This window comes from Martes martes (genome assembly GCF_963455335.1).
Source record: "Martes martes genome assembly, chromosome: 15".
Lineage (NCBI taxonomy): Eukaryota > Metazoa > Chordata > Mammalia > Carnivora > Mustelidae > Martes > Martes martes.
This window is the reverse complement of record NC_137903.1, coordinates 9976534-10002916: the sequence shown is the minus strand read 5'-3', so window position 1 is coordinate 10002916 and position 26383 is coordinate 9976534. Positions and strand designations below refer to the sequence as shown.

The 26383-nt window shown below is 41.2% G+C and overlaps 1 protein-coding gene and 1 pseudogene across 2 annotated transcripts in view; one reads left to right on the top strand and one right to left on the bottom strand.

Annotated features, from left to right (window-relative positions):
• Positions 1-9105: 9105 nt before the first annotated feature.
• The window catches only part of TAF1A (TATA-box binding protein associated factor, RNA polymerase I subunit A), a 30803-nt gene continuing 13525 nt past the window's right edge, over positions 9106-26383 (bottom strand). Inside the window, exons 5-11 of the mRNA XM_080825068.1 lie at positions 23838-24036; positions 18182-18312; positions 16725-16883; positions 15412-15478; positions 14555-14678; positions 12138-12292; positions 9106-9592 (exon numbers count right to left, since the gene is read on the bottom strand). Of these exons, the coding sequence (XP_080681194.1) occupies positions 9480-9592; positions 12138-12292; positions 14555-14678; positions 15412-15478; positions 16725-16883; positions 18182-18312; positions 23838-24036 (948 nt within the window). The 3' untranslated portion in view covers positions 9106-9479. The remainder of the gene's footprint in view (positions 9593-12137; positions 12293-14554; positions 14679-15411; positions 15479-16724; positions 16884-18181; positions 18313-23837; positions 24037-26383) is intronic.
• LOC308356218 (small ribosomal subunit protein uS17-like) lies at positions 12394-12852 on the top strand (annotated as a pseudogene). The gene has a single exon. The product of its transcript is annotated as a small ribosomal subunit protein uS17-like (transcript).

Here is a 26383-nt window from a genome sequence, read left to right as displayed (position 1 = left end):
AGATTCTTCTCAGCCTAGATGGGCTTCTACGGAGGGTTCCTGCTCACCACCCAGAAGAGCCTTTCCAGGGTGTCCTCCAGAGGGCACAAGGAGCCCCAGTCTAGTCAAGCGTGTGCCCACATTGCTGTGGCTTATGAAGGCCCGGTGGCACCTAAAATACAAACAAACATCATTCTTACAACTAAGGGAAAAGTCAGGAGGAGGGAGTCGTTAAGAAGATTCGACAACACATCTCTGCTTTCCTATTTGTACGGTTCAGTAACGTCCTTAGTTGAATACTGGTTTTTAAAACATAATACCGCACCCATGAGTCACTGGTGACTGTGCTGTTTCCACGGGACTGTTTGCTGGAAGGTTAGATAATGTCATGGCTCTGGAAGCCTTGGGCAGGAGGAGTGACAAACACGATGGCCAACTGCAGCCAGCGGACTCATGCACCACGACCTTCTCGGAAATGGGAGGTAACAGCCTGACCCCATGAGGCGTAAGAATCAGTGCATTCTCTCATTCTATGTGGGACCTGAAAGTACTTTTAGATCTTTTATTAACATTTATGTCTCAGTTTTGCCTCTGCCACAAAATATACTGAGTTCAAAAGGAATGCCTGCTTCTTGGAAAATAATTCTTAATGACTGTGTTTAAAGAATTATAGCGGGGACACCTGGGGGTTCAGTGTCTGCCTTCGGCTCAGGTCGTGATCCCCGGGGGGCCAGTAAAAATCTTTTAAAAATAATAATAAAAAATAGAGAAGTTTAGCTCAGTTTGTTGAGTGCCCAACTCTTGGCTTCAGCTCAGGTCATGATCTCATGGGTCATGGGATCAAGCCCCAAGACCTGGTCCATGCTCAGAAGGGGACTTTGCTTGTCTTTCTCCCTCTGCTTCTCCCCCTACTCGTGCGCGCGCACACACTCTCTCTCTCTCTCAATAAATAAGTAAAATTTTAAAAACAAAACACCTTGGACATAATTCCTATCCACCCAGGACATGTAAATTCAAATCAGATCTTACTATTTTAGGCAAAGAGGGATTTTAAAATTACCAAGAAAAGATCAGCTAGCAGGTCCCACCAGACATACTGACAACATAAATTTCTGATTATTAAAAGATGCAATATTTCAGATGGGACAACATAATATTTTTGATATAATTATATATGTGATTATATAATAATTATGCAGTTATTAACTTACCATCATATCCTATTATCATGCACAAAGCATTATGCTGGAAGAGGAATGTTTGACAGAAAACAGATGCACAAAGTACACTTTTTCAAGGAGTTTATGCTCTGAGAAGAAAGGACCAAATAACACTAGGCAGATGATATGAAGGAAACAATGAAGAACAAACTTGCCACTAGGAACCCCCAGGAGGGAGAGAGGGCATCAGGCTGGAGTGGCTAAGAAAATCCACAGGAGGGTTAAGCAGGGTGCTCTGACGAGGTACAGATGGAGAAGACCAGGAAACAAGTTTTGACTGTTACGTGAGCTTTGGAGCTAAGTCTGAACTACAAGTTGGGACCAGACTGAGTATCTAAAATCACCTGTGCTCCAGTCTTGGAAGCAAACAGAACTTTTTAAAAACTACTGTATTCGTTTGCTGGGGCTGTTGTAACAAAGTATCACAAACTAGGGCTGAAACAGCAGGTGCCTGGCACTTCTGAAGCCTAGAAGACAGAGATCAAGGTGACAGCAGCGTTGGTTCCTCTCAGGGCCACGAAGAATCTGTTTACTGGTAATCTCGAACATTCCTCAGCCTGAGGATACGCTACCCCAATTTCTGTCTTTGTGTTCACATGGAATTCTGTTCGTGTGTGTCTGTGTCCAGATTTTCCCTTTTATGAGGACACAGTCATTTTGGATTCGACCCACCTTCATGACCTTACTTTACCTCATCTCCATAAAGACCCTACCTCCAAACAAGGTCACTACTGGAGCTTAGGTCTTCACCATATCTTTTTGGGAATACACAGTTCAACCCATTTCAACCCAACATGCTATTTCATATAGCAAGGGCGCTTTTTTTTTTTTAAAGTTCATTTTTTTAGTAATCTTGACACCCAACTTCAGGCTCAAAGTCATGACCCCGAGGTCAAGGTTGCCTATGCTCTTCCAGCTGAGCCCGCCAGGCACCCCTGGCAAGTGTCTTTCAAAAATATTGTTGGAAGGTTCAGGTTTGGTGTTTATTCTAGCATCATGTCATGGAATAAGACAGAAAAAGTAGAAAAAGAAATGTTCTAGCTCACTCCCTTCCATATAGTTCACAGTTTTCTCTCTTGGTTTATCTGACTTCTCACCGTATGGAAATGAACAGATGTGTCTGAGATTAGGGAATGTATTAATAACTCTCTTCATTTGTATTACAGTTTATGAAGTATTTCCTAATCTCCTTTGAACTTCACAAAAATTCTCTTGAGGTAAAGGGGAAATGCTGTATTCCCAATGTACAGACAAGTGAATTACCTCAGAGATGCTCCACGAAACGTTTAGGGTCCTGCTCTGGGTGAATGGGAAAAACGGCAATAAAATTTAGGTATTCAGAAACAACTGGGTGGTGTAGTCGTCTAAGTGGTTAAGCGTCTGACTCCTGATTTCGGCCCATGTGGTGGGATCGAGCCCCGCATTGGGCTCCACACTGAGCACGGAGTCTGCTTGTCCCTCTCCCTCTGCTCCTCCCCCTGCTTGCGTGCTCTCTCACTTTGTCTCTAAAATAAATAAAATCTTTAAAAAAAATAAAAATCAAAATATTAAATTTAGGTGTTCTGGAATGTAGCCCAGATCTTGTTCATTCCATCACGATGTATCAAAACATGAGAGCACAGCAATCACTTCTACTTGTTTATCTTCATTTGGAAAACATGTGCGCCAGACGCAGCCAGCCAACTGAAGAGTATGTTGGTAAGATTATGTGAATTCTTGGTACAGGCATAAGGGGAGCTTTAAGCAGACAGCTGGCAACTGCCATCATGGGGCTGACGGGACAGAAATTCAGGATCTGCCTCTACTCGCTGAGTGAAAGCATACATCTGTATCTGCGTGGACCCACAGAGAGGGTTCTTTGGAGGACTGAAGAGGAGTGGACTTTCATTTGGTGTGTGATTATTTCTTTGGGGAGCATGAATCTTGGATGGAGAAAGAGTTTCAAACAACAGTTTTTAAACTTTCTTTTTTCTTTTTAACTTGACTCCACGCCCACCATGGGGCTCAAACTCACAACTCCGAGATAGGGAGTCACATGCTCTAAGCACTGAGCCAGCCAGGCACCCCAAATAGATTAAATTTTGTTTAAGATTTTATTTATTCACTTGACAGAGAGATTAAATTTTGTTTAAGATTTTATTTATTCACTTGACAGACAGAGATCACAAGTAGGCGGAGAGGCAGGCGGGGGGCGGGGGGGGCAGGCTCCCTGCTGAGCAGAGAGCCCGATGTGGGGCTCGATCCCAGGACCCCAGGATCATGACCTGAGCCGAAGGCAGAGGCTTTAACCCACTGAGCCACCCAGGCACCCCTCAAATAGATTAATTTTAAAAATTAACTTAATCAGATGTTAGTCATGGGATTTGCAGACCACATGCATCAAGGGTCTGCTTATTTCCTTTTGAAATATTTAAAATACATTCTAATCCAATCCAGCCAAAAAAATCCCTTGTGCTATAAATATGGATAAATAGCTAGATCCAAAAAGGCCACATTTACTCCTTCATTAAAGAATAGTTTGGTCTTGTGTTCTTTGTTCAGTTTCTTTTCCTTTTTTTTTTTGTTCATAATAACAAATGTTACCATTTATTGAGAAAAACACAACATCAAGACTCATGCTAAACATTTTTCAGATCACCCCATTTTATAGAATAAACCTGAAGCTCAGTTAGGTGAGGTGCTTTGTTGAATCCAGACCTTTCTGACTCCATAAAGCTTATTGATTTTTTGGTTTTATTTCTTTTTGGTAAGTGTCATTGATAAAATTCGCATGCCATATAGTAAACTCATTTAAAGTGTACAATTAAATGCTTTTTAGTATATTCAACAGAGGGAATTGTGAAACCATCACCCCAAATTGGGGATATTTTTCATCACCCCCAAAAGAAACCCTGTACCCTTTGGTTATCACTCCCACCTTATCTTCCCATCCACCTCCCTTCCCCTGCCCTAGGCAATCTCTAATGTACTTTCTTCCATTTCTGTAGACTTGCCTACTCTGGGCATTACATATAAATGGAATCTATACCGTATGGTCCTTTTCATTGTTCAAAGTGGCCTGAAGTGCACCAAATGCGGTAAATCACAATCCCTGGCTCATGATACGCCGTCAACATTAGTCCAGGAAAAGCCTGCCGCCTAATTAAAACACTAGACTATTAGCAGTAATTCACATCCCTTACCCTGCTTTTCCTCCACCCTATTGCTCTGCCTCTCCCAACCAGAGGTAACCACCTGTGTTTACCTGTTTTATTTATATGGGGTTTCATCACAATCTGTATGCATTTACAAACATTTTAGTCATTAGTTTGAACTTTATAAAGTTTGAACTCTAGGGAGGCATAAAGTAGTAAGTTGGGACTCATTTCTCCCACCCGGTCTGTTACTGAGATCCGCCTATGCTGATGTATAAAGCTACGGTTTATTCATTTTTCTTTACATGACTCTACCACAATTTGTCCAATCTCATGCCAATGGGCATTTGTGGGGGGGTTTTTTCCTAGTTTTTCCTCTATGATGAACAGTGCTATTGTCTCTTGGCTTACAGGTACAAGCATTTCTCGAGTAAACACTCAAGGATAGTTTTAGTAAATGGTAAAGCAAGTGTTTCCCAAAATGACTACAGTATTTTACATCCCATCAGCTACTATGAGAGACCCTGTGGAGCCACATCTCTTCAACCTCAGTATCTTAATTTTTGCTCAATGAATGGGTCTGAAGTGGTACCCCACTCCATTCCGGATTTGCTTCTCCTTGGCTTATGTGTTTATGGTCCATGTTTACCCTCTGCTGTGAAATACTTGTTCATGTGCTTGGCCCATTTTTTCCTATTGGGTTCTTTGTCCTGTTTACTGATTTGAATTTATTTTACTCTTTTGTCAGTTCATGTATTGCAAATACATACACATATAAACATCTTAGTCATGACTAAAATATATGTTGAATGTATATGTTTATATCTTTTTCTCAATAAGACTTTTTTTTTCTTTTTTTTAAAAAATTTTAAGTAATCGCTATACCCAATATGGAGCTCAAACTTACAACCCAAAGATCAAGAGTCACATGCTCTACTGCCTGAACCAGCCAGGTGCCCCACAAATATTTCTTTCTTTTAATAGACTGTATTTAATTTTCTTAAAGGTATCTTTGTAGGAAAAAGGTCCTAATTTTAATTTAGTTAGTCTACATATCATTTAATCTAGATAAAATACATGAGACAACTGTTTTCAAAGTAGTGGGCAACAGACAACACAAGACTGGCATTATACGAAACTGAAACTCATAAAATAAGTTCTACAATAATAGTCTAACTTCTCTGTCTTGGGACTTCTCACGGGCAGTGCATTGCGTCAGAGTCCAGGCAAAGCATGGCAGTCCCACTAAGCTGATGAGCCAGAGATCAGAGTTTGGGGCAAGTGAGCAAGGAGGAACTGTGTGGACTGAGTGATCGCAAATGTGTGTGAAGACTTCAAGTCCAAGGTTGATGGCTGGATGGTACGCAGCTTGAAAGACAGGTGTATTTTAGTAGGAAGCATTAACCCAACTATTACACAATTTCTGTATTTCAGAGGTTTCTAGGAGAAAACAAGACTTTAAATTATCTTTGGTTCCTGTTACTTAGTGTCTAAAACCAGCATGATGGATGGTCACTTACTTAAGATTTGTTAAGTATTAATTATTACCCTAGGCATTCACTATATTTTTCATTATTCAGAGCAATCTGATGAGATAAATCCTACTGTCTCTCAGCTATGGGTAAAGGAACTATGAAAGCTCAGTAACCTGCCCAGGAAGTCACAGAATTACCTAATGATAAACCCAGAATTCAAGCTGACCAGTCTCTTGAGACCTCACACTTGGCAAAGGCACCCCAAGATACTACTCCCTATGGCACAGGCACACTAGGTCATTAACTTCCATGAATTTCCATTCAGTTCTACTCAGCATTTAAGCTAGAAATTGTTAGGGACTGATAATAGGAGATTATTAAGCCCAGATAACATACAATCAAGAAAGACAGATATACAAAGACAACGTAATAATGTAGTGATTTGCTAAGAGGCTGTATAGCGAGGGACCAGTAAGGACACAGCGAGGGAACCTACCAAGCCTGTTAGAGAGGACAGGTTTTGCTGAAGCTGGGAAGACTCTGGGTTATGAATCCCCTCTCTTCTTCACCTTGCTACCTAGCTCAGTGCTCTGCCGGTTATAAACACTGACTAAACTGGGAGGCAGGACAGGCAGGACAGATGGAGTGTGATCTTTGGAACTACACTGATCAGGTTCAGGTGCTGGTGCCAACACCTTCCAGCTCTGACCTTGTGCGAGTCACTTAATCTGTGAGACCCCACTTTTTTTCTAGGTAGAACAGGGATGATTCTCAGGATTCTGGTGATACTAAGATAAAATGTAAAGCCAAAAGTGCCAGATATTTAGCCGTAATAATTAATGAAACTGACTTTAGTGGACCTATAAAATTTCACAGTTGATTCACACTGCTCTTACTGCCTAATACGACATGAACATTTGATATAAAAGTTCTAGAAAACTAAGCTTTGGGGCGCCTGGGTGGCTCAGTGGGTTAAAGCCTCTGCCTTCGGCTCGGGTCATGATCCCAGGGTCCTGGGATCGAGCCCCGCATTGGGCTCTCTGCTCAGCGGGGAGCCTGCCTCCTCCGCTCTCTCTCTGCCTGCCTCTCTGCCTACTTGTGATCTCTGTCTGTCAAATAAATAAATAAAAATCTTTAAAACAAACAAACAAACAAAAAAAACACTAAGCTTTGTGTGGAAATCAAGAACCCCATCTACCCATTTCTCTTTCATTCCCACCTCCATTTGCCGGAGATCATGAGAACTCATCAATCCTACTGAATAGCTTTTGACTAAAGGTTTCAGGGAGCAGATGCCATGACAATCTCGGCCCAGAGATTTTGTCCATGTCATCTGGGGATTTCATTCCTATAGTGCTGATCTTTTTTTTTTAAGATTTTATTTAGTTATTTGACAGAGAGAGAGAGAGTGCACAAGTAGGCAGAGTGGCAGCAGAGGGAGAGGGAGAGGCAGGCTCCCCGCTGAGCAGGGAGCCCGATTCGGGGCTCGATCCCAGGACGCCCAGATCACGAACTGAGCCACCCAGGCACCCCTAGTACTGATCTTCTATAGAACACCTACACAACGCACTCACCAACTCCCAGTAGTAAAGCTGGCCCTGCTCATGTAGTAGCTTGAATTTGGTTTATGGTTGGTCTGCGGGGCACCTACTTGTTTCATATGTATATTGTAAGGATGAGTAGTTACTTGTTGATAGTGATCTTACTAAGTAGAAAATATTGAATCAAATTAATGACAAAGCATAATTTGTCCCCCAGTTTTCTTGCAAAAATTTTTTTTTAAGATGTTTATTTGAGAGACTGCAGAGAAAGAGAGAGAGAGAGCACGCGCATGAGCAGGGAGAGGAGCAGAGGGAGAGGGAGAAGCAGACTCTCCCCCTGACCAGGGAGCCCGATGCAGGGCTCCATCCCTGGACCCTGAGATTATGACCCAAAGGAGCCGAAGACAGATGCTTAACCAACTGAGCCACCCAGGCGCCCCTCTTGCAGATGTATTTAAATTAGCAGGAACATAGCCATGGGGAAAATGTGTGGCTTGCCATCTAAACACCGGACTTGCTCTACAGTTAGTGGGCCTTCCTGGAACTCAAACGCAAGTTACCTAAACCATCAACGTGTAAGCGCCGAGCCAGTGCGGAAGAAGCACTCGCTCTATTAGTTATCACAGCATATTATAGACCTCCAGCTCCTGTTCCAGGAAAACTGTTCTCGGCTTCTGCGCCGCGCTTCCCCACTGGGCTGACTGGGTGACGCTAGGACACTGTTTCACTGGCAGATTCTCCTCCCCTGTCCAACTGCCGACCGCCACATCCCAGGTTCCAAGAGAAAGGCAAGGAGTTCGAGGATTGCTGTGCCCGGCAAAACAGCAGCAAACCAGACAGAGCTCTTTGAAGTCAGGCCACCCCTCTATCTTCTCTGACCCAAACTGGCCTTCTGGCGTCGAAGGTAGCTCTATCTCAGGTTACTGAGCCCCAGACTGCTATGTCGTAATACCAAAAAAGGAAGCAGATTCCTTCCCTAAATCCTTCTGTTTCCAAAATTCCTCAACAGAACTCATGACATACATACATATAGATAGACAGATAGATAGATTTTTTTTAAAGATTTATTTATTTGAGAGAGAGAGAGCATGCACATGCATGAGCTTCCGAACACCTGGGAGCAGGGGAAGGGGTAGAGGGAGAGAGGCAGACACCCCCACTAAGTGCGGAGCCCCATGAGGGGCTCAATCTCATGACCCTGAGATCATGACTTGAGCCAAAAATCAAGAGCTGGACACTCAACCTACAGAGTGACCCAGGTGTCCTCTATTATGGTGGCAAACCTATTGTGGCTCATTCAGAATCTTAAAGAAGAGGGGCGCCTGGGTGGCTCAGTGGGTTAAAGCCTCTGATTTCGGCTCAGGTCATAATCCCAGGGTCCTGGGATCGAGCCCCACATCAGGCTCTCTGCTGAGCAGGGAACCTGCTTCCCCCTCTCTCTCTCTGCCTGCCTCTCTGCCTACTTGTGATCTGTCTGTCAAATAAATCAATTAAAAAAATCTTAAAAAAAATAAAATAGGGGCGTCTGGGTGGCTCAGTGGGTTAAAGCCTCTGCCTTCAGCTCGGGTCATGATCCCAGGGTCCTGGGATCAAGCCCCGCATCGGGCTCTCTGCTCAGTGGGGAGCCTGCTTCCTCCTCCCTCTCTCTTTTCCTGCCTCTCTGCCTACTTGTGATCTCTGTCTGTCAAATAAATAAATAAAATCTTTAAAAAAAATAAAATAAAATAAAATAAAATCTTAAAGAAGAATATAAATTCACTTAACAATACTACAAGTTATGTTTTATTATACAATAGTCAGAAGCAAATTATTTGCAAATGGCAGTCACTGCTATACAGCTGTATTCTCTATACATTAAACAAATGTATTTCTTATGTAGAGGTTATTCCATTATAAATATTATATTTCACAGTACTAAAAAGGAAAAATATGTACTTACAAAGAACAAAGGCACTGAGACTGTTTCTTTAACTATAATTATAATAAAAGAAAACATAGAAAAATATAAAAATAACTTTTTGGCAGCCATATAAACTCCCTCCTAGAAACACCAAATAAATAATACATTCAACAATTACCCACTGAGCTACTATTCTGTAGCTACTCATCTGAAATAACTAGTATTCAATATCAGAGTCCTGGATTTACAATACTGTGATTTTCCACTGACTTCTTTATCCGCTTAATTTTTTTCCTTAAGACTTGATCATCTTGTTTGGAAATAAACCGAAAATATCTGCAACCTAAAAAACAAAATAAAGAGTTTTAATACTTACCAATGCTTCAAGTATACTTCTACATTTTAAAAAATTTTGCTTCAGCTCTGGCACAGTAAAGATTATGAAAATGGGGGGATCTGTATGAGGTATACCAGTATGAGCACGTTCTAAGAGCCGTCGCCGGGGAAATGTATGCTTCCTACATACGAAAATGTTTCCGACCCGTCATAATTCGAGCGCACACTTCATCTGGCTTTCCACCCTGCCTCCCAAACCCTAGTTAAGGTGATATGTGGGGAACCTGGGTGGCTCAGTGGGTTAAAGCCTCTGCTTTCGGCTCAGGTCATGATCCCAGGGTCCTGGGATCAAGTCCCGCATCGGCTCTCTGCTCAACGGGGAGCCTGCTTCCTCCTCTCCTTCTGCCTGCCTCTCTGCCTATTTGTGATCTCTGTCTGTCAAATAAATAAATAAAATCTTTAAGGTGATATGTGTATTATCACATACTCATGTATTAAATATGCCTTCTCCAAAAGCAAATTACAATCGCTTCCCTTTCAAGGTTAGCTTGAACAACAGCCCAAGAGGCATCTGTAACAGTAAGAAAGTTCTCTGTAAGAAAACCCTGAGGTGAAGGATTAGAATAAACTCACAGGTCAGAAGAGATCGGAACTTGGCTAGTCATTCCAGCACCCAGCGAGCAGTGGGGCGGTGACCATGCAGCCCCGAGAAAGGGGCCTCGTGCTCATGACAAGTTCTTCTATCTGCTTGTCATAGTCTTAAAGTGCTAAGCAGATCACTGGTTAAATATTTCAGACATGAATCAAATCTCTGTTAAAAAACTGTAAATTAGATATTACAAGTTTTTTTTTAATTTGATAAATGAGTGAGATCATAAATCACCTAAGAAAAACTAATTTCATCATAGTCTCAGCATGTATCTAATCCATCCATCACCTCTGGGAAATTGCTAGGAAACATACTGCACCTACAGTAACCATTTTATCGTTCCTGAAAACAGCGTGCCAGAATGACTACCATTTCGTTAGCTGGGAAGCAGCGGTGTCTGTGGTGTTAATAACCTGTATTTCTAAACACACTTACCACTTCAGGAAAAACAAAATACTTTGTACATAGACCTCTGCTTCTATCTAGAATACTGAAAGATGGAAAGAAATTTTGCTCCCACCCTAACACAGCGAAAAAGCCAAATCAACTACAGAAAACTCCTACCTCCTCACAAGCCACCTGACGTGGAGTCGAGGGGACAGGGCCTGGCCTGCCTTAGCAGAGACGGGAAGACGGGCAGCGACCACACCCGACTCTTAAGCATGGAGCAAAGGCAGACCGTGACCAGAATTTGAATCCTGTGATATAACGAGTGTAACCAGCTCAACTCCTGACCAGACTGACTGAACCCCGACACTAAAGCCCGAAACAAGAGATGGACCCCTTTTGGGGCATGGTTATGCCTGATACTCAGAGAGCACTTCTGAATTTATTAAGCACTTCGATGTGACGCTCACTTGATGCTCGCAACCACCCTGTAAGCAACAGGGACAGGTGGTAACAAAGCCCACTCAGAGAAGGCTCCCAAAGGTTAACTGTTTAACCTAAGTGACAGGGCAAGGTGACAGCACTGGAAAATCAGGCCAGGTTTTCGGACTCTGCTCAAACATAGACGCCTTTAGGTATCTGTTCCAGATGCCTCTATGCTCATAAGGAAGTAGGAAATCACAGTCTGAATCACATTTCTGTTCCTTGGTGTGTGTTCAGAAATCTTACGATTGCTTTCACTTTTATTTGTCCCTTTCCTCTGAGAAACTGGCACTTTATTAACCTTAGGAACCATCTGAAACACTCACTGAGAATACTAATTCCAAAACAGTATTGACCATATCTAAAGCCAAGCGAAAATGTTTTTTAGGATACTCTGAATTCTCCAGCAACAGACTGCTTACTCATGAACACGGAGACATTCGCTTCATCTCTGGACAGACCCAGCCGTGGTCCCATCTCTGTCCTCACAGGGCAGTGGCACAAAGCAGTAAGAGTTTTTACAGTCAAGACAGACCACAGAGATAAGATCAATTTCCCTTTCTTTTAAGAGGATTTTTAAATAAGTTACAGGAGGTATACTTTTTTATAGGGAAAAATGTTTCATCCTTATAGGAACAGACAACTAAATATAATAGCAATTATACAACAATGAAATCACCAGAGAATATTCTTCTCTTTCTAATACTGTAAGGTAGACAATGTCAGTTGCTGTGAAAACAGTCCGCATCCTCTATCTTAACTGGCCCCTAAAGATACTCAAGTTACAGCATAAAAACCAACCACCACAATCAACAAGATGAAATCACTGCTTCTAGTTCACGGACGGTCGCCACTAGCACATCAGCTGGCCCCCACTCAACATTCGTTTTCCCATTCACCAGTTATTTCTCCAGCCTCTAATGTCCTTGGGCACTGTACCCAGTAACCTGTGGCACGAATGAATGGTCACACTTTGTAATTTCAAAATCATCCAAAAGCTATGCTTAGATAAGAAGGAAACAAACCTTCGTACCTTTTCCTAACAATATTCCAGCGACCAAAGCTTTCTCACAAGCCAATGTTTTATCCTCTTTCCAGTCGCTTTTCGCCCAAAAGGAGCTGAAGTGAAAGTTTGGCCACCAGTTTTTCCTGGAGTTCCACTCTTCTTGAACCCAGGCAAGGTGATTCCTAGAAAAGAAAAATGTCAAACAGGAAGGTCAGTGATGGGAGGTGGACGATATTGCCAGAATTTGAACATAAGAAAGCCCTTTTGTCATGCAGCTGGGAAGATGGTGGACATTCAGACTGAGGCTGTCTACCAAAGCAGCCAACCATCTCTCAAAATGAGAATGGGGTCCTGCTTGGAGCAACATGCAAGGAGAAGTGCCTGTGATACTACAAAAACATCAGTCTGGGCTTCAAGACGCCCAAGGAGGCCACTGAGGGCACCTACACTGACAAGAAATGTCCCTATCGGCGGGCAGATCCTGGCTGGTGCTGTGACTGACCAAGATGAAGCTGAGAAGACCACTGTCATCTGCTGAGACTACCTCCACTACATCCAAGAGTACTTCTTCAAGAAACACCACAAGAACATGTCCATGCACCTGTCCCCCCACTTCAGGGATGTCCAGATTGGTGACATGGTCACAGTGGGCGAGTGCCAGCCCTTGAGAAAGACTGTGTGGTTCAATATGCTCTAAGTCATAAAGGCCACTGGCACCAAGAAGCAATTCCAGAAATTCTGAGATTGGAATCTGTCCACATCCCCAAAGAAAATAGTTATTTTCCCAGTCACACACACACACACACACACACACACACAAAGTCTGTGGAAAGATGACAAGGAAGATGTTCTCAAAGTACTTTCTAGTGTGGCCATCAATGGTATAGCACATGCATGAAAGCAAATCCTTTTTCGTTCTCTTTGATTTCTGCTTTCCATTTAATTAAATAGCCAGTTTGGTACACACAATGGTTAACAGCACACACCCTGAACTCAAAATCCTGGATTTGAATCTCCAATCTCCCATTTACTATGTGATCCTGGGCAAGTTGCTCAACCTCTCTGAGCCTCAATTTCCACGGAGCTATTAATGGTCCCCATCTCAAAGCACTGTCATTAAACTGGCCCAGGAGTATAGTGGTCTCATATAAAGACCTTTGCATATTGTCTGGTACTTACTAAATGTTCAATGAATGTTAGCTATGATGATTATTACTTAAAAATTACTATAAACCCTTACTTTATATGCTACAAATTACTACTCAAATGAAGATGCCATTATTATACAAATATGTGAATACACAGGTTTGACAGTTGAACCCAGACAATGCTAAGTGTTTGTCAATAACTTAATTGAGCAAATATTTATTAGCACCCATGTGTGCCCTGTGGCAGAACTTCTAAAGGTTTAAAAAAATGAATAGTACACTTCTTTGCCTTCACAAATCTTGTGGTTAGTTGGGGGTTTTATGCTGCTGTAGATGTGAAAAGTGGTTTACAGTTATCACACCAAAAACGCTTTATAATCAGCCCTCTTCTGTCTCCAAGGTCAAGTCATATCTGAAGCCTGACACAAGTTCCCATCGATGCTAAAGATTCTAACCAACTAAAATGGATATAATAAACAAATGAACCTTAACATTGTCACAAAGTTAACCCCTTCCTCTCACAAAGTAAAAATGACTAGGACCACTCCTGTTTTCACTTGAAATGTGGCACTAATGACATCATGATCACAGGTGTAGTTTCAGAAATCCAACTCACAGCGGACTTAACAAATATTTGCTGAATGAACACAACCTATGATGATCTTACGAGGCCTGCAAAGCCCCACTGAAAGTTACTGAAAAACAGCTGGGAGAAAAGCTGCTTCCTATGAGAGTTTACAAGATGATGACACAGATCACCAAGAGCTTCACAAAGAGTCCGGCGAAGAGTAGGGGTGACCACTGTTTGCCATCATTTCCAACTTGAAAACGTACGTCTTCCCCAATACCGCAGTGGTAAGGTACGGTACTTTTTTTGACAGCATAAAAAATCTTGACAGTATTTTTGTATGTTTCACTTGGGAATGTATTTTCTGGCTTCTGATGTACTCAGAACAGCTGAAGACACAGTTCAAGAAATCAATAAACAGGGGTGCCTGGGTGGCTCAGTGGGTTAAAGCCTCTGCCTTTGGCCCAGGTCGTGATCTCAGGGTCCTGGGATCGAGCCCCGTATCGGGCTCTCCGCTCAGCAGGGAGCCTGCTTCCCCCTCTCTCTCTGCCTGCCTCTCTGCCTACTTGTGATCTCTCTCTCTCTCTCTCAAATAAATAAATTAAAAAAAAAATAAAAATAAAAAACCATAAGCAAATAACTTTACTTAAACAGTAAAAGGTATCAGCTAAAATACTGGGAAATTTTACTGATCTGATCCAGTAATAAACACTGTGTCTTTTACTTACCCCATTAAAGTCTGTCTCAGATATTTTGCCAAGTATTTCCAAGCAGTTATATTTTTAGTGCATCCAGCAAAATCTAAGACTCCAAATAAGACCTCTAATCCCAGTTTACGGTGGTCTTCTTTTTCTGTAATGGGCACAATTAGAATTTACACAAGGTATTGAGGTGCACAAGGCTAAAAATATATATTTGGTTGGTAAAATACTACTAAGTTGTAAGCCTTCTAGTTTGGTTAGCAGTTTAAAATAATTTGTTATGCTCATACTCTCCAGTAAATTACTGAATTCTTACCTCTTTCAGTATTTTGAAATTCATACTCTTCAGTAAATTACTGAAAAATTCAGTAATTTAGTTCCAGCTAATGAAGTCAGAGTGGTGGATCTGATTCCTAAATGGGCTACATTCTACTGAGGGAGGACACTATTTAAAGAACCTGCCCTCTCTTCTAACAGATGAGGGACTGACGGAGCCCCAGTACCTACTGGACTTAAGCTGACTTCCTTCTATGAAGAAGTATGTGCTTTTCTATACCGAGCTGAAATGCAGTAAAGATTAAAACGAGGTGAATTATACAAATTAAAGCCATTTCTCTTGTGCTATTACCTAATATTCTATAGCAGAAGTCAGCACACTTTTCTTATAAAGGGACAAACAGTAAATATTTAAGCTTTGTGAGCTGTATGGTCTTTGTCACAACTACACAACTCTGCTGTTGTAGTACAAAAGTCATAGACAACACAAAAGTGCTCCAAGAGAACTTGATTTACAAAAACAGGTGGGGGTGGATTTGGCCCACTGGCCATAGTTTGCTAGTCTATAGCTTGTCTGCACAAAGAGATACAAAACAAAAACTATTTACCTGATTTTCTCAGTAATCTATGGAATTCTAACATCAATTTATGAGATGGTACAATCTGATACAAAATCTGGAAGAAAAAAATAATCTTGTAATTTGTATATATTACAAAGGCATTTCTTTACTTTTAAGCAACCTCTACACTCAATATGGGCTCGAAACTCACAACCCCGAGATCAAGAGTCCCACACTCCACTGACTGAACCAGCCAGGTGTCCCAGCTAATGTATTTTTTAAAAGAAGACTGGCAGTGCTTGGGTGGCTCAGTTGGTTAAGCGTCTGCCTTCAGCTCAGGTCATGATCCCAGGGTTCTGGGATCAAACCCCACATTGGGCTCTTGGCTCAGCGGGAGCCTGCTTCTTCCTCTCCCTGCCACTTCCCCTGCTTGTACTCTCTGTCAAATAAATAAAATCTTTAAAAAAAGAAAAAAACAAATAAATAAATAAAAGAAGACTGAAAGGTAAGAATTTTTCTTGGGGCCCCGTTGGCTAAGCATCTGACTACTGATTTCAGCTCAGGTCATGATCTCAGGGTTATGAGACTGAACCCACATTACACTCCACGCAATGAAAGATTCTGCCTCCCCTACCCTCTCCCTCCTTCAATAAATAAATAAATAAATAAACAAATAAATTGTTTTGTTTTGTTTTGTTTTAAGATTTTATTTATTTATTTGACAGAGAGAGAGAGAGATCACAAGTAGGCAGAGAGGCAGGCAGAGAGAGTGGAGGAAGCAGGCTCCCCACTGAGTAGAGAGCCCGACACGGGGCTCGATCCCAGGACCCTGAGATCATGACCTGAGCCAAAGGCAGAGGCTTTAACCCACTGAGCCACCCAGGCGCCCCAATAAATTGTTTTTAATACATTTAATACATACATTTAATACGTAAAATAAGTGTTTTACTGTATGTAAATTAAATTTCAATAAAGCTGATTTTCAAAAAGTATCAAAGCAGAATTTTCCCGAAAGGGTGACAAAGGGTTTCCAAAATACTGATCCTTTGCCCTCAGCCTAACTTGGGGAGGAGTAGTGGGGGGATGGCAGTGGAGGGTCACCCAAGCCTCACATGTCCACCTCAGGGCACACAAAATCATTTGCTATGAGTGCTAGAATTTCAAAGCTAGAAAGCATGACCTAAGGATGTTTCAAAACTTACTTTTTTTTTTTTCTCAATCTCTACACCCAACATGGGGCTCAAATTCATGACGCTGAGATCAAGAGTTGCATGCTAGACCAACTGAGTGAGCCGGACACCCCAGGATGTTTTAAAGTAGATCCCCAACCATGTTCAAACATTGAAATAAACATTTTATACCTTAAGCACACTTATGAGTTTCTCTCTTGGTGCCTTTTCTCTCTTCAGAAAGTTATATAAGTAGATATGAGCATTTGGATTTGATGGGAACTTTTCATCATAGGCATAATTGGTGAGCACCTCTCGCGCTCCATCTCGATCCCCATAGAATTCCAGCATCTATATAAAATAAGTCAAAATGTCTTAGCTGTACGAAAGATAATGCACAACTTAACTCTGTTGATGGGAACAAAAATTAATTAAAATGACGAATAGTACTTATTGTAAAGGAAAAATAGTAATGTCAGTGGTTGCTCTCACCAACGTACGTCATGACCTCTATGGAACACAGATCACTTATACCAAAGGCCTATGTGGGTTCTCACGTCCTCCTTATCACATTTTTGTTACTGAAAAATGCAGCAAGTTCAACCTAGGAACTATTCCTCTCAGAAACAAAGTCTTTCAAGGAGGGCATACGAACAACTGAAAAAGACCGTACGACGCAACTAACCTCAGTGCCCGACATAGCTTCAGCCACAAAGGGAACACGTGAGAACTACAATTCCTTTCCTTTTGTTCCTACCCATATGCGGCATGGGGTTTCAGAGATCAACTTTTAACAACATAATTATCATGTTAGCATCCAGGAAACTCTCAAAAAGCCAGTTATTTTGAAGATTTAATCCTAGTGCCCATGCCAAGGCTCCCTGTCCTTTCACACTGACTTGGAGATGACACGGCATGGCTCCCTAATGAACTTCCTAAAAGCCATTAGTCTTCATCCCATCCCACATATTGTGGCCCACTTTCAGATTTTTGTCCCCTGGTCTTCTCTATCCCATCAAATCATAAAGTCTCTCTCTGCTTTTCTTCTAACTTCAGCAAGAGTAATATACATTTAACATTTACAAACCATATTGCTATTTATTTTATAAATATTTGACCATGACACATTATTCAGTGATGAAAGGGGAAAAAAAAGTAACATTTACAGTATATTAGTAAAATAAAAATTCTTCAGACCAAAAAGAGACATATTCTCTCTTTTTAATTTTTACAAATTTTTCTGTACTTATTTTAAGATTTTGTTTTAAGTACTCTCTATACCCAACGCAGGGCTCAAATTCACAATCTGGAGATCAAGAGTTGCATGCTCCACTGACTGAACCAGTCAGGCACCCCTCTTTTTATTTTTTTTATTTTTTTATTTGACAGAGAGAGAGAGGTCACAAGTAGGCAGAGAGAGAGAAGAGGAAGCAGGCTCCCCGCCGAGCAGAGAGCCCGACGTGGGCTTCGATCCCAGGACTCTGAGATCATGACCTGAGCCGAAAGCAGAGGCTTAACCCACTGAGCCACGCAGGCGCCCACCCCTCTTTTTTTTAAAGCAATTTTCTCCATTTAGTTACCATGTGATCAATAAAAATAAGGCTCATGACAAAATGACACTAATAAAAGTTTATGAGAAGGCTACTTGCCTCTACGTAACTCTTCACAAAAGGGTCCCAAACTCCAGGAGTTTGAATCAATGCACCAAGGTTTACAGACGTCTTGCAGCTGTGGTTGAGCATACTCTGGGACGCTGTGTTGTAAGCATAATCATCTTCATCTGTCCAGAGATAACAGATTCTTATAAGTCATTCAGTATTGAGGGCTTTGTTCATAGTACTAGTAATCAATAAACTATCCACAAGAAAAGTTCAGGCCCTGATGGCTTTGCTAGTAGATTCTAAGAGAGAATTTTAAAGAATAATTTATATTTAAATTGTTTATTATTATTAAATATTAAACATTTAGATAATAATACTAATTCTTCACAAACTCTCCCTGACCCCACCCCCCAAAAGACAGAATGGGAGGAAGTGCACACGTGGGGAACTTTAAGAATGAATCTAGGTGGTAGCTACAGAGATACTTGTTTTATTTTACCATTATTTTTTTAAAGATTTTATTTATTTATTTGACGAAGAGAGAGATCACAAGTAGGCAGAGAGGCAGGCAGAGAGAGAGGGGGAAGCAGGCTTCCTGTTGAGCAGAGATACCGATGCAAGGCTCGATCCCAGGACCCTAAGATCATGACCTGAGCCGAAGGCAGAGGCTTAACCCACTGAGCCACCCAGGCACCCCCAGATACTTGTTTTAAATTATTCATTTTATCATGCGTTTGGTTTTTTGGTGGTTTTTTTTTTTAAGATTTTACTTATTTATTTGACAGAAAAAGAAAGAGAGCGCACGAGCAGGGGAAGTGGCAGGCAGAGGGAGACGGAGAAACAGGCTCCCCACTGAGCAGGGAGCCCAACATGGGGCTTGGTCCCAAGACTCTGGGATCATGACCTGAGCCGAAGGCAGATGCCCAACCAACTGAGCCACCCAGGCACCCAATCACGCATTTGTTTTAAACACTTTTTCTGCATGTTTTACTTCAATCTTAAAGGTTTAAATTAAGGAAAGTTAGTCCTTCAAAAGAGACAGTTACAGAAACAAAATACTTTTTATTTTTGGCCACTTTTTGGGCAAAAAAAAAAGCTCTCCCCTCCCTCCAAAAGGCACTGGTATACTCTTCCCAGAGGACCAACTAAATAAATATCAATATGGACTTGGAAATAAGGTGAGAAAGGGAAAGTAGGTAAGAAATTACCTACCTACTTTATAAAAAGAAAATTTAAAAGAAAAAAAGGCAAACCTAAGTCAGAATAGTTGAGTATTAATTTACCATGGAAGGGGTCAAACGCAACCAGGACAGCAAGTGCATCACACCCAACCAGGAAAGGCCAAAGCAATTGAGACAAACCCCAAACCAACACTAAACATACATATTCATGTGTTATGTTCTCATGAGTTTGGCTATACAGAACCAGTCCTAGCCTTTTTTCTTATTAAACAGACATTCTGGGTTAAAGATCATCTAAAGAGTTCCAGACATTACCCTATCTGTATCTCTTCTTGCTACAGAACAAAGTGTCAGCTGCAGAAAGGTACTGAATCATCTACCAGTGTAAATGCAGTGTTCCAACGGCTTTAATCAATGTTTACTTGAGTTCTGCCCAATTGGGTGTAAGAAAAAGGTAAATATTGACTTTAAAATTCATCTCATCAATTAATATCAACAAGCCTTTTTTATTTATTTATTTTTGTTGAAGATTTTATTTATTTATTTGACAGAGAAAGAGAGAGATATCACAAGTAGCAGAGAGGCAGGCAGAGAGAGAGGGGGAAGCAGGCTCCCCGCTGAGCAGAGAGCCCCATGTGGGGCTCAATTCCATGATCCCTGAGATCATGACCTGAGCCGAAGGCAGAGGCTTAACCCACTGAGCCACCCAGGCACCCCTCAACAAGCCTTTTTAAAAAGAAATACTATACCAGGAGTTATGGCAAGGTTAACAAAAGACATAAGATAGGTATGTGACCTCACAAAAATGATTAGTGTAGAAGAAGAGAGACAACATAAAACAGGTATGAAAAAACTTAGGACAATTAATTAAAGAGCAAGTGGTAAAGATCTGATAAATATACGTTGAACATGCAGCTAACACATGAGGGTGTGGCACTGGAATGACAGGTCTAATGAGCCCTGCAGGGCAGATGGCATTCCAGATGGGGGGGCAAGCTTATCATGATGAAGACAGTATTTCAGAATTGTCCCAGAAGAGATCCTACTCAGAAAGAGGGGAATTTTTAAGATTCTAGAACCTGCACATCCACGACACAAAGGAAATACTGCTTATCACAGCAGAATAGTAAAGAACCACTGCTTATACTTATGAGCCAATATACGCGGGAAGTGAGGTTTGGATGGAGGATGAGAAAATTAAAAGGGTCAATCCTAGAGAAGCTATGGAGAAAAACTATACAAGGGAAGGAAGATGCAGAGAATCAAACATGAATCTGTGGAGAGGAGAGGACACCACTACCATTGGAAGTAAGAGAAAGGGAACTCCATTTGAGAAGAAAGGACACACAGCCAGTTCTTGGTGTGGTCAATCAAGAAAACTATCTGTTATGACCTTTGTACAGAAATAAAACAACTTTACCTTGCCCTATTCTCTAAACATATTATTCGAATGAATAGCATTATACAACCAGGGCGCCTGGCTGGCTCAGTTAGAAGAGCCTGCAACTCTTGATCTCTAGGTCGTGGGTTCAAGCCCTACACTGAGTGTAGAGATTACTTAAAAATAAATAAATAAACATCTTTAAAACAAACTAAACTCCATTCTAAACACACAGGAAGAAACAGTTATTATAAGCAATAATGTCTACTGGAAAAATTAGTAATATTTCTTAAATATTTAAAAAAGCAATACATCTAAGATGGTCATGGACTTAATTTATGAAACATCTAATTTTTGTCTGAAAAATTTGATAAAAACAGAAATATTATAAAGGATGATCAAGGAAGTTTACATCAATAGAAATGTCTGCTCTTTGCGGTATCTGGGAAGAATCAGGCTTCAGAGTAGGGGCGTGAGGTTACTCCTTAGGATCCTGAATGTCCCTTGTCCACTACCACCACTGCTATTCAACATAGTACTAGAGGTCCTAGCCTCAGCAATCAGACAACAAAAGGAAATAAAAGGCATCTGAATCAGCAAAGAAGTCAAACTCTCACTCTTGGCAGATGACGTGATACTCTATGTGGAAAACCCAAAGGACTCCACCCCAAAATTGCTAGAACTCGTACAGGAATTCAGCAAAGTGGCAGGATATAAAATCAATGCACAGAAATCAGTTGCATTTCTATACACTAACAATGGGAGAGAAGAAAGTGGAATTAAGAAGTCAATCCCGTTTACAACTGCACCAAAAACTGTAAGATACCTAGGAATAAACCTAATCAAAGAGGCAAAGGATCTGTACTCAGAAAACTACAGACCACTCATGAAAAAAACTGAGGCAGACACAAAGAAATGGAAAAACATTCCATGCTCATGGACTGGAAGAACAAATATTATTAAAATGTCTATGCTAACTAGAGCAACCTATACATTCAATGCAAATCCTTCAATCCCTATCAAAATACCATCAACTTTTTTTTTTTTTAGATTTTATTTATTTATTTGTCAGAGAGAGAGAGAGAGAGAGAGCGAGCATAGGCAGAGGGAGAAGCAGGCTCCCTGCCAAGCAAGGAGCCCAATGTGGGACTCGATCCCAGGACGCTGGGATCATGACCTGAGCCGAAGGCAGCTGCTTAACCAACTGAGCCACCCAGGCGTCCCAATACCATCATCTTTTTTCACAGAGCTCGAACAAATAATCCTAAAATTTGTATGGAACTAGAAAGGACCCCAAGTAGCCAAAGGAATGTTGAAAAAAAGAAAACCAAAGCTGGTGGCATCACAATTCTGTACTTTAAGCTCTATTACAAAGCTGTAATCATCAAGACAGTACGGTATTGTCACAAAAACAGACACAGAGATCAATGGAACAGAATGGAGAATCCAGAAATGGACCCTCAACTCTGCGGTCAACTAATCTTCAACAAAGCAGAAAGAGCATCCAATGGAAAAAAGACAGTCTGTTCAACAGATGGTGTTTATATTTAAACATGCATAAGAATAAAACTAGACCATTTCCTTACACCATACACAAAAATAGACTCGAAATGGATGAAAGACAAAAATATGAGAGAGGAGGGGCACCTCAGTGGCTCAGTGGGTTAAAGCCTCTGCCTTTGGCTCAGGTCATGATCCCAGAGTCCTGGGATTGAGCCCCACATCAGGCTCTCTGCTCAGCAGGGAGCCTGCTTCCTCCTCTGTCTCTGCCTGCCTCTCTGCCTACTTGTGATCTCTGTCCAATAAATAAATAAAATCTTAAAAAAAAAATATGAGAGAGGAATCCATCAAATTCGTAGAGGAGGGGCACCTGGGTGGCTCAGTACGTTAAGCCTCTGCTTTCAGCTCAGGTCATGGTCACAGGGTCCTGGGATCGAGCCCCGCTTTGGCCTCTCTGCTTGGCAGGGAGCTTGCTTCCCCCACCCCTCTGCCTGCCTCTCTGCCTACGTGTGATCTCTGTCAAATAAATAAATAAAATCTTAAAAAAAAGAAAAAATCATAAAGGAAAACAAAAGCAGTAACCTCTGTGACCTCAGCTGCAGCAACTTCTTTCTAGAAACATCATCGAAGGCAAGGAAACAGGCAAGGGAAACAAGTCAACAAAACCAAAAGACAACTGACAGGATGGGAGAAGATATTTGCAAACAACATATTAGATAAAGGGCTAGTATCCAAAATCTATAAAGAACTTATCAAACTCAGCACCCAAAGAACAAATAATCCAATCATGAAATGGGCAGAAGACATGAACAGACATTTCTCCAAAGAAGACATCCAGATGGCCAACAGACATATGAAAAAGAGCTCCACCTCATTTGGAATCAGGGAAATACAAATCAAAACCACAACGCGTATCACCTCACACCAGTAGGAATGGCTAAAATTAACAAGTCAGGGAACAACAGATATTGGTGAGGATGCAGAGAAAGGGGAGCCCTCTTACACTGTTGGTGGGAATGGAAGCTGGTGCAGCCACTCTGGAAAACAGCATGGAAGTTCCTAAAAAGTTGAAAACAGAGCTTCCTTATGACCCAGCAATCACTCTACTAAGTATCTACCCCAAAGATACAAATGTAGTAATCTGTAGGGGCACCTGCACCCCAGTGTTTATAGCAGCAATGTCCACAATAGCCAAACTATGGAAAGAGCCCAGATGTCCATTAACAGATGAATGGATAAAGAAGATATATATACACAATGGAATACTATGCAGCCATCAAAATATGACATCTTGCCATTTGCAATGATGTGGATGGAACTAGCGGGTACTATGCTAACAGAAATAAGTCAATCACAGAAAGACAATTATCATATGATCTTACTCATGTGTGGAATCTAAGAAACAAAACAGAAGATAATAGGGTAAGGGAAGGAAAAACATCAAGATGAAATAAGAGAGGGAGATAAACTGTAAGAGACTTTTAATCATAGGAAACAAACTGGTTTCAGTTTGTTCAAACAGGGTTGCTGGAGGGGAGGCGGGTGAGGGAAGAGGGTAACTGGGTGATACACTATATGTTAATTAGTTGAATTTAAGTTGTGATTCAGTGTCATGGACACACATACATTCCTCTTCACTTACCAAGTGTAGACAATTCCAACTTCTTTTTAGACCAAGTATAATACTGCAAAAGCCCTTTATAGGCCTGAATAAGGTTTATTAACACTTCCTGGGAAGACGACTTTTCACCGTATCTCCATGTCTCTGCATGACTGAGATTTCTGTTTGCATCTTCAAGCATTCCGTGATGCACAAGGTATAAAGCATGTTGTAAGGAGATCTGCAATGGTAAGAAAAAGCCCAGACAAACAAGTCATTAGATAGCCATTAATCCAAAAACTCAGTGAATACAGATGCTGGGTAGCACAAAGATGATGTAACAACATTATCTCTGTCATCAAAAATGTCAATTTAGCAAAGAGGAAAGATACATGAAATAATTAACACTATGGAAATGAGCTAAATTATATACACTCACAGAAGACAGTGTGATCTAGTGAAACAAACAGGGGCTTTCAAGACAGATGGTCCTGGTTCAGATGCTACCTAAAGCTACATAAAGCTGAGTATGCTACTTGCCCTTTGGGACTCTGACAGGTTATGTGGAACAATTATTAACCCTTCAGAGAGCTGTTATGAGAATTAAATAAGATATTTGCATACTGGGGCACCTGGGTGGCTCAGTGGGTTAAAGCCTCTGCCTTCGGCTCGGGTCATGATCCCAGGGTCCTGGGATCGAGCCCCACATCAGGCTCTCTGTTTGGCAGGGAGGCTGCTTCCCTTCCTCTCTCTCTGCCTGCCTCTCTGCCTACTTGTGATCTCTGTCAAATAAATTAATTAATTAAAAAAAAAGAATGTGTAATTTATTTGAAAAAAAAAAAAGATATTTGCATACCACCTAGTACCTACTTTGGCCCACAGCAGGATTATTCTATACATGTCATACAAGCTCAGAGAAAACATCTTAAGAAGGAGTATTAAAGAATGGCATTGGTTCAGATGGAAAAGTCAGTGCCTGATACAGAAGCCGTAAGAATAAATACACAAAGAATGAGCATCCCAGGTAGGGAGGACACTAAAGAGGGGAATAAGGGGAAGTACAAGTGAGGAGAGTCAGAGTTCAAGGCGTTCATCACTATGACAACGATTTCTCAGCTGGTCTCTCCACTCCTGCCCCCACTACAATCCACTTCCATGTGGCTGCCAAAGAAATCTCATTTGTGTAAAACCCCTCAATGGCTCCCACTGCCTACAGAATAAAATCTAAGCTCCTTGGGGATGACACAGAGGGCCCAGCCGACTTCCTCGGGCTTCTACCCAAGTGACTTTTAGAGTAACCAAAGCACTGGATGCAGGGCTATCAAACTCTCGTCAGCCCTGCCATTCCCACCCATCCTCTCCCCTAATACTCCCAGTGAACACCCACCTGCTTTTTCAGCCTCTTCTGAAGCATCACTTCCTTCCCTGACTCCCCTACTCATTTACTCCCAGCACTCCCCAATTCCAGAGAGCTGACCATTCCCCTCCTTTGCCTGCTCACTGTATCTGGCGTTTCTACTCTGATACGAGTAATTTATTCCATGTACATGGCTGTCTCCCTCTGCGGCAAGGTCTAAGTCTAGCACATTATCTGGAAAATAGCAGTAAGTGGTTTTCTTAAATTTTTAACGAGAAATGTTTTACTGCCTATCCTAATTATCAGCCTCAGACTCTGGAGTGTGAAATAGGTTTCTTTCAGGTTTCTTCACGTCAACTGAATAGATTCTCTGGGTTTAAAAGAACCCAACCAATAATTTAGTTAAAATTTGACCCTCTTATTATGTAAGACGGAATGGGGAGTAATTGCTTAATGGGTACAGGGTTTACATTTGGGATGATGACAAAGTTTTGGAAATGCTGGTAATGGTTGCACAACACTGTGAATGTTACTAATGCCATTGAACTGTACACTTACACTGGTTAAAATAACATATTTTATGTTATGCATATTTTACTGCAATAAAAAAATTAGAAAGAAGGAAAAATCAAAACAAAACAAAGAACCACAGAGTAAATATTTTAGGTTTTGCAGGCCATATGGTCTCGGTCACAATTACTCCACTCTGTCATCTGTCATGCTAAAAGCAGCTGTGACAACGAAGTGAATGGGTATGGCTGTGTTTCAATAACTTTATTTAGAGATGTTGAAAAAAATTGAAAGCATTTTAAAACCTTATTGAAAAAGTACTCTTTCAGTCAAATATATACTACAAAGAGGGAGGTATCTAACATTCTGGAAACACCTCGATGTTTTTGGATGAGATTCTAATAAAAAAAAAAATCTGGAGAGGAAGTTTCACCTACACATTAGGAATATTAACACGTTTTTATGAATGGAATGACAGTTAATACTGCTAAAATGTTCATACTACCCAAAACCATCTATGAAGCCAATGTAATCCTGTCATTATTCCAGTGGCATTTTCACAAAAACAGGAAAAAAAATCCTAAAATTTGTATGCAACCACAAAAGACCCCAAATAGCCAAAGCAATCCTGAGAAAGAACAAAGCTGGAGGCATCACACTTTCTAGCTCAAACTATATTATAAAGCTATAGTAATTAAAGTGGCATGGTGCTTGCATAAAA